Source organism: Falco peregrinus, chromosome 6, assembly GCF_023634155.1.
Source record: "Falco peregrinus isolate bFalPer1 chromosome 6, bFalPer1.pri, whole genome shotgun sequence".
Lineage (NCBI taxonomy): Eukaryota > Metazoa > Chordata > Aves > Falconiformes > Falconidae > Falco > Falco peregrinus.
In genome coordinates, this window is record NC_073726.1 from 68,325,691 (window position 1) to 68,334,417 (window position 8,727).

The following is an 8,727-nucleotide window of genomic DNA, read 5'->3' on the forward strand; positions in this document are numbered from 1 at the left end:
TGCTCACGTGCACTTTGGAGGTGGTCCTCTCCCCTTCTCAGGTGGCCAGAGGGGTTGCTGCTGTGGGCACACTCATCCCTCCTTGCGGCCTTAAGTCTGTGCTTCCCGTGATGGGATGAGCCCAGTGCAGGGCTTCACTGCTCCATCCCAGCACAAGCCACACCTCGCTCTTCTGCTTTGATCCTCACACCACCTCTTTTTCCCAAATCCCAGGGCCCTGAAGGTATCTCGGAAGGCTGAAATCCTGTCCCCGCTGGGGGCTCTGTATTACAATACGGGGCGGTATGAAGAGGCATTGCAGGTTTACAGAGAAGCGGCATCACTGCAGCCTGTGAACAAAGAGATCCGGCTGGCGCTGGTGAGTGTGGGGCAAGCTTGGCCGGGGCAGGGCCATGCAGGTGGATCACCAGCTGCTGAGTGCAGCGTCGTGTATTAAGGAGAGCTGAGCTTTTGAAGGTCATAACCCTTTACAATGTGGCTCCCTAGGCTCAGGTTTTAGCAATGATGGGGCGGACAAAGGAAGCTGAGAAGATGACGAACCATATACTCAATGAGGATGCGGAGTGTCTGGAGTGCTACCGCCTTCTGTCAGCCATCTACAGCAAGCAGGAGCACTATACCAAGGTACTGTGGCCATGGGATACCTTTGTCCCAAGGGCTCACACACAGAGCTCAGGCTGAATTTTACATTCCATCTCTCCAGAGACATGTCACATACCTTACCACACATCCAGTAGATTTATTTTTTCACTAAAACCTTTATTTAGATACTGGGACTGAAGCTAAGCAGTATGGTTTTCTTATCACTTACTGCTCCAGCAGCTGTCAGCCCCACTGCCCATCAGCCACAGGCATTTAAAAAGCCCATTTCCACTTGTGTTAATGGTGTGGGGCAAACAAGGGAAGGAGGAAGATGAGTCTTACGCTGGGAGGCCTTAGTGGCAAGGAGAGCATGAGAAGTGGAAAGGCGTGGAATACAGTAACGCAGTGTTCTCTTGCTTTTTCACAGGCACTTGAAGCTATAGAAAAAGCTCTTCAGCTAAAACCAAAGGATCCAAAAGTCATATCAGAGCTCTTTTTCACTAAAGGAAACCAGCTAAGAGAACAGAATCTCCTTGACAAGGCTTTTGAGGTATGACTGGTCCAAGCCCTAGGGATAGTTCTATAGGTTAAAAGTTAGAGTGAGCTCATTGCATCTAATACGCCCTGGTGCACACACCCTGGGTGCTGGCCTTGGGATTTCAGCAGTTCAGCAGCGGTATAGCTAAAGCTGTGGGGCAGCTAAAGCTTTAACTTTGCCAGACTTCGCTGCAACTTCTTTCCTCATTCCTGTGTGGAAATACAGCTCCCTGCTCTGAGAGCTTAAGTACGAGTTGAGGTGGGGTTTTGGAGAAGCCTGGGTGTTTTCTCATTGACCAGACCCTTGTTCCATCCAGCCCCAGCCCCTCTTGCTGGTGATGGCCAACTCCAGGTAGCTCAGCTGGAAGCTTGGGGACCTGTAAGAGCCCACCTTGTTGTTATACCTCACCTCATTACCTAATGGCTGAGACGTTGACTTATCCTGTGGAGCAGGAGACTTGATAGCTCAGAAATTGTTAGCATTAAATAATAACACAGAGTATTATTGGGACAGTTGTGAATATTCTCAGTATCCCTAGAGATGTCTAATCCCAATTTGAATCCTTTCCTGTGGTGACACCATAAAAAATGGTACTGTTTGACAGAGTTCTTGTTGCTGCTTCTCCCATGCGCAGTGGCAGAAGCAGTGGGGAGGGATAGCACTGCCCTCGGGTCCCTGTGAAACCTCCACGCAAGTGGCTGTACCGTGGTCTGCTGCCAGCTCCATATTGCAGCCTTGTAGATAAATAGTATCACAGCCCGTACACGACTTGTGGTTGGCAAGCATCTGCCCAAGGAAATGCCCCTGACATGCAGGAGACCCCAGCGGTGCAGGGTGGCAGGGAGAGGTCACAGGGGTTGGTGTGGCCCTTCATAGGGTGCAGTGGGCAGGGAAAACCTGTGAGATGAGCTCAGCGGTGAAGCAGTATATTACATTGCCTCTGCTATAAAGAAACTGAATTTCAGCTTATGCATTGCATCATACGAGAAGGATTGAAATTCTATTTTAAATGTATTCAGGAGTGAAAACTTTCTTTCCCTTTCCCCTCCACCACTGGTTGTTTTTTGAAGGGTCAGTCTCATAACCTAAAACCATTTTGTATTTATGTAGAGCTATAAACGGGCGGTGGAGCTCAACCCGGACCAAGCTCAGGCCTGGATGAATATGGGAGGCATTGAGCACATCAAGGTATGAGAGTTTCGCTTTCCCTTAAGCTGTCAAGTGCAGAGACTCAGGACAGAAAGCTAAATTTGTTTCAGACTGCCAAGAGCTGCATGTTCGTACACAATGAGTGTCCCTGACATAATTTATCTAAAAAGGAGAAAAGTCAGTCCACCCCAACTAGATTTTCCCAACCAGGTTGCATGGGAATATGTATCCTGTAATATAAAGCTTGTATTTTAAGAGGGCAGGCTTCGAGGAGCAACCTCCCATCTCTAAAGTTTTCTTGCTTCAATTGCTGACCTACTTTAGAAAAATATCACTGTGAGTCACCTTCTAAGATTCCTCTCTACCTAATTAATTTAATAAAGATGTCTAATGCAGAATACTGGCATGAAATTACAAAAATAGACAGCCCACCCTGTGGTTGCTTATCTGTTTGAATACTTTAGCATATCATTATGATTTGGGTCTTAAGGAGTCATGTTGTGTGATATTCTCAAGCTGTCCTACCACTGAGTAAAATTTAACTCTTTTGGTACAACATAATGGAAAAATTAAAATCTACTTCTTGCCATGTGAGTTTGCTCAAATTTAGGCTAATGGCACCTGGTGATCCATTTCATAATGTAGAGGTATTCCTGTTATCTAACAGTATTAGGTTTGATAAACTCTTTTTCCTTTGTTTTATGGTCTTTGCCATTCCCAGGGAATGAACTTTTTATGTCAGGGAATGCAGATGAGATCTGTCACTCATTTTCTTTGTAGGGGAGCTACGTCACTGCCCGTGGCTACTATGAGAAAGCCTTACAGCTGGTTCCAAACAGCAAGTTGTTGAAGGAGAATCTGGCCAAACTGGATCGCTTGGAGAAACGGTTTCAGGAAGTCCAGGAGAAAGACCAAACATAGCGTTCAGTCACCAGTGAAAAGAAACCCTATGCCCCTTGGAGAAGAGTATGGTGAAAACCTATTGCTTGAAGTGATGCTGAAGGAACTTTGATAGGACTCAGAATTATGGAAGGCAAATTTTGAATGCATGCTTGTCTTTGACCAAAGTTACAGGAGACGCTTGACTCCTGTGGGACATGCTGGGGAATGAATGAAAACCTTCCTTTAATCAAGATTTATGTTTAGGTTGAACCCATTTTAATCACACCAGGAGTGTGAGTGGGAGTTGTACCTTTGATATCTTGGTTATCACTGGGGAAACAATGAAGACAAAGCGCTCATCCATTGCAGCAGGGGTGAAATAGCACCTCCTGTTGCTTGACACAGTGTCACCTCGTCCATGTAAAGTACCACTGATGGGCTTCATTGCAAGTGCTGCCAGGTCCTTCTGAGCCAGGAAAGATGGTCATAACAGTCACATGAAAAGGTTTCAAGGGGTTGATGCTGAGAAAGTGGTGGCCACTTTTACAGCTCTAAATGTGACTGGAAAATTATTCTAAAGAAAGGGAAAATGGTATCTGAATATCACCCTAGAGGATGATTCTATAAGTAGGACAAATGATCCTTTGAGGGAAGATCTCACCTGAATGTTTCACTCATAAGGTAGTAATTTTGTAGTAATTCAGGTTCATGACATCAGTACTGTCAAATATCATATGGCTTTACCCTTTGCTCTCTCCCTCCAGGCCAAATAATTATTATTCTGAAAAACAATGGAAGCATCCAAAGGGAATAGGAAGCTCTAGGATTATTTGTCCTCCTGTCCAGTCCCCAGTAAAAAAACAACCAACCAATCTGATCAATATAGGAGGCAAAGGAAAGCCACAGAGAGATTAGGGAAGATTTCCTAGGCTGGAAAGGTACTAAAGAGGCTTTTTTATGGGTGTGCAGGGACAAAGCCCATTTATCATGGTGATAACACTGACAAAACACTTTGTCAAAGTGTTCTCACCCCTCCCCCAAAAGGTATAGAAAATTACCCATAGCTGATCAGTCATAAATCTATATTTTAAATACTGGAAAGGGAAAACAAATTCTCTTCAGAATGAGGGCTTTTATTTTTGAGCTTTATTTATTTAACTTATAGTAATCAAATAATTAATATATTTTCTCTGTTTTATATGAATTGGGCAGTATCCTTCACAGCTGGCCACGTGGCTGGGCATTGTGACTTGTATTGTATGAAGTTAGAAAAAAGCAATACCACCGAGGCATGCCTGAATAACTCCCTTTCACGATGTTTCTAAAGCAAGTAGCTGCAGATCACATTTGACCATACTGTCACTGCAATACCAGCGCTTCTGCTGCTTCTACCAGGGTTTGTACCAGTTCGCAGAGTTAGTGGGATCATGCTTGGTGCCACTGCCTTTGGGTTTGGACATCAGGGTAGGTCATCAGTTTGTTCCTCTTGCAGCAAGAAACTGCTGTAAAAGTTGTTATATTTCAGCTAGGCTGTGACCAGTTCCTGCAGAAAAGCAGCCCAGGGTTTGGCATTATTAGTAAAGGATAGTTCCGATTAGGTATGTGATGCCTTGGTACACATCTGTCAGGAAAAGCCTCTGTGGCAGTGACCCATGTGGCACGCAGGTTTAGTTGGTGCTGGCCATGGCACCTCAGCAAGCTCCAGATTTCTGGTGGCTCCACTGGCTCCATTTAAAAAGCTCGGTGTCTAGCCACTACTGGTGGTCAAATTACTGACAAATTATTAACATGACTCCAACTGCATTTGGAGCTCAGAGAGTGTCCAGACTGGTACAGATGTCTGCCCTGCCAGGGCTTGTGGACCTGCTAGAGCCATGGCTGTGTGCCCACCAAGACGAGACTGGACTTGAGAGGTAGTGGTCAAGGAGTCCAGCCAGTGCCTACAGCTGGGAGGGAGAGACCATTGCAGGGAGAAGCTGGTGACATACATTTCTGGGCTCTCTCCCTTTGAACCAGTTTCCCAAGGCAGCAGCTGGGACCAAAATAAGCAAGTCTTTTGCTGGTGTATTTTCTCTTCTCCTCTCAGCCCAAAGCACTCTGCTTTCCAGGGCCAACGGCAGGTGTGAGGTCCTGGGCCTGGACCAGCAACTCTTTGTCTTTTCACATGACTTTTATGGCTGTGGACTCGCCAACCTGACATTTCTGCAAGTCCCCAGTGCGGGTGCTCTGCTAGATGCCACGCATGGAGTAGCTTTGCACAGCCCTGGCACTGCCAGGATGGCCAGGAGGAGATGGGGTCATGCCAGCAGCATCCCATCGGATGGGGAAACTGAAGCTTAAACGCCTTTGAGAGCAGTCTTTTGCCCACCATGCATTGCAGAGTCGTAGGTGGTTCATTACTGGGGTGTTCAGAGGTACCTGGACCATAAAGCTCTGCCTCTCCCCAGGGTGAGCCTGTCTGTGGGGCAGCTTCACCGAAGCCCTGTGTGCCAAGCTGGCTGGCTGCCCATGGTACCACCCTGTGGCGGTGGCTTTGGGGGCTGGCAGAGGGCTGTTTGGTGCAGCCCCAACAGCACAAAGCCCCCTGCAGAGGAGGCAGCTGCGGAGTGCTCCAACAGCTCGCCGAGGCATGGGGGGATAGGGGTGGGGGGAGGTATGTCTTATTTAAAAATGTGTATCAGCTATGAAGTTTGCCTCATAAAGATATATTAAATAAATACTATATATTCTACAGGCCCCACAACAGTGTGGCTTTAAATTGTGGCCAGTGAAACATATTTTTTCAAATATAAAGTAACTTGTATTTTTTATAGCAATGCTTTGTGAAGGGGAAGACTTGGTTCTGTGGTTTTAACTTCAGCTTAAATCTTAGTTTGTCTTTTTGGAGAGACCTGGTAGAAATGATTGGCTCATTCTTGTCCTAGAACCTGATCAAAGCCATCTTGACCTCCTAAAACCAGTGCACATGTAAAAGTATAATACAGCTTTGGGTGCTCTCCTCCCAGATCCTGGAGAAGGATTTTTGCAGCACCGTCTTACTTGCAGAATAATGAGACCACCCTCCCCGTGGGTTTGGTTGGAAGGCATGGCTTACGTTCATCCACTTACCTGAGTTAGGCAGGTAACATATCCATGGAGTTTAATCCCAGTTGAACCAGATTATGTTTATATGCTGAAAGGCCGACTCCACATTTTGGAGCTAGGATTGTGGTAGTTACGGAGAGAGGAGAGCTCAGTAATGAAACCCCGCTTTCCTGAACCAGCACTTTATACCCCATCTATGCAGGACGATGGTCTGCAAACTGGCAGCGTATTTAGAGAATGACTCAGACCGTAAGCTACCAAAGCAGTTAAACCCTTGTGAAGTTTGGAGCTGAGTCCCTGTCTCGTTGGCGTCCATGCTGAAACGCTGTGTTTGTTCAGGACATTAATCTTATGAAAGGTTTATTGCAGGCGAAGAAGAAGAATGGAGTATGATATGAAATGGGTTACCTCCACCAAAACAGAACGCTATTGTGGATGATAAATCAAGGAACTTACCTTGTGATAAACTGGATATTATCTTAATTAATCATAGGAAATGTCCTCTTCCTCTAGCATTGCACAGCTTCTAAAATAATGAGTTATAAATACATTGTTTTTTGTCAACTCCAGCGCTCAGCATGGTTAGCAGAGATTACAAATTAATAAATGGCTGAAGCTCTACCTGGAGGGGGAAGTTCGCGCTCTGCAAGTTGCATTGGCTAAACCTCAGTGTTCATCAATATTAGAGTGGAGAATTAACGGAAAGCTGGTTAGACAGGACTCTTGTGTACTCACTGTGCGTTTTAATCCTAAATGAAAAACTTAATAATTGTGTTGCTTTTTCCTTTCCCCATGAATAATATTTTCAGCTGATGGATTTTGTTTTGTTTTATTGCTTATTTAAAGTACAGCATTCTTTGCTTCCACTCCTTTTCCATCCCCCAGGATAAACGATGCAGTGGGGGGCATTTTCTCTCTCTCACAGACTGCTTGGACTAGATGTTCCTACAGATGTGCAGGCAACTTGTTGTGGCCAAACAGCAAGTGAATGCAGCAGTGCAAATGGCCTTCATTCCAGAGATCTCGATGAGGATGTGTGCATGCATGCACATAGGTGGAAGAAGTCTAAGTCAAAAAAATCCAAAATAAAGAGCCTAACTTGCAGGGGAAGCTGGACACCCCTAAAATTATCTAAAAACTATGAAAGCTTCTTAACAATTATAGAAACCAAGCCAGATATGGTATACAATATTTGGTGAAAGAAGATAATTTCTAATTTTAATAATTAAGCAATTTGGAATGTAGTTGTATGATCCTTTGCCCCACTTTTCCTCCAGCTCAGCGAAACAGTTGGTATATGCTTCAGTCTCGTCAGTCTGTATGTGATTAAGTTGCCCAAGTGCTCAATTTCTATCTTTCATATATATGCAATTATGCACAATCTTTGGAAAAAAATAGCCCTTAGAGGGTTTTTTCTCCAACTTTCAGTCTCTTGCAGCAGCAACAAAATGCACCATCTTGCTTTCATGTACATTTAAAACCAGCAGTAAAAAAAAAAAAAAAAAAAAAAAAAAAAAAAGGGAAAAAAGGGGAAAAGAAAAAAAGTGCTTGGCATTCACTAGTGTTACGATGTGGCAAAGTTGCTTCAGGTAATCTCAATAATTTCGTGCAAAAGTTCATTGCCATGTTTGTAATGACTTGGTGAAAATGTTTTCTTCTGGAAAATACCCCCAGTGGTATCCTCTGTAAAAGTTATGGCTTCTACAACTGTATTACTGTAGAAATCTCTGCCTGAAGTGGATGTCACGCTGTGTGTTCCTCTCATGTGGGAGTTGTTTGCATTGCCTGTTATTCATATGGCTCTTATTTCTGTATCTAATTTCTTTTTAATCAGTTGTGCATATCTTTTAAAAAAACTCAAGAAAACAGCCCATAGATTAGAAATCTTCTAAAAATAAATTCATACTTAGCAGCAGCTGGATGTATGTCAGTGGTACAGGAATTTGCAAAGTCTTTGCTTTTTTCACTGTGGGATTTATGGCTAGATTTCACATAAAGGACTTATGCTCTAAGTCTTTGCAAAAGAAAATGTATGTAAATGTCTATTTTATATAAAAAGTAAGAAAAGAAAAGAAAGTGCCATGTCTGGTTTTATTCTCTTGGCTATGGGGTCAGCCTGTTCCTTAGGACCAACCATGAACAAGTTGTTCTGGAGGTGGAAGGGCCAAAGTTTCTTACTCCGCTTGAATTACATTTCACTGCCCAAGGAGTCCCAGTTACAGTTCATGTAGGAGCAGCTATGCAGCACATGTATTTAAGTCTGGCCATAAAAAATACGGGAGCAGGCATTTTTTGGAGCCTGAGCATGAGAAAGTATGACGGCTGGTGCTTACATGGTCTTGGTGATTGAAAATGTTATACTGACATAAGCTGTTCATGTCAGGCTTTATACATCTGTCATTAATGTGTCAAACAAGTCTGCAGAGTAGAAAGAGAAAGAGCAGAAATTAAAAAGAAACTCATTTTTTTCTAATTCCCTTCTTCCTAGCTGA

At 44.1% G+C, this 8,727-nt stretch overlaps 1 protein-coding gene across 2 annotated transcripts in view; it reads left to right on the plus strand.

The window, feature by feature from the left end:
- TMTC1 (transmembrane O-mannosyltransferase targeting cadherins 1) overlaps positions 1-8,324 on the plus strand; it is a 147,779-nt gene extending 139,455 nt beyond the window's left edge. For both annotated transcript variants that reach the window (XM_055808347.1, XM_055808345.1), the window contains 5 exons: positions 214-358; positions 487-624; positions 1,010-1,132; positions 2,231-2,308; positions 3,050-8,324. In XM_055808347.1, the coding sequence (XP_055664322.1) occupies positions 214-358; positions 487-624; positions 1,010-1,132; positions 2,231-2,308; positions 3,050-3,190 (625 nt within the window). In that variant the 3' untranslated portion in view covers positions 3,191-8,324. The remainder of the gene's footprint in view (positions 1-213; positions 359-486; positions 625-1,009; positions 1,133-2,230; positions 2,309-3,049) is intronic.
- Positions 8,325-8,727: the final 403 nt, after the last annotated feature.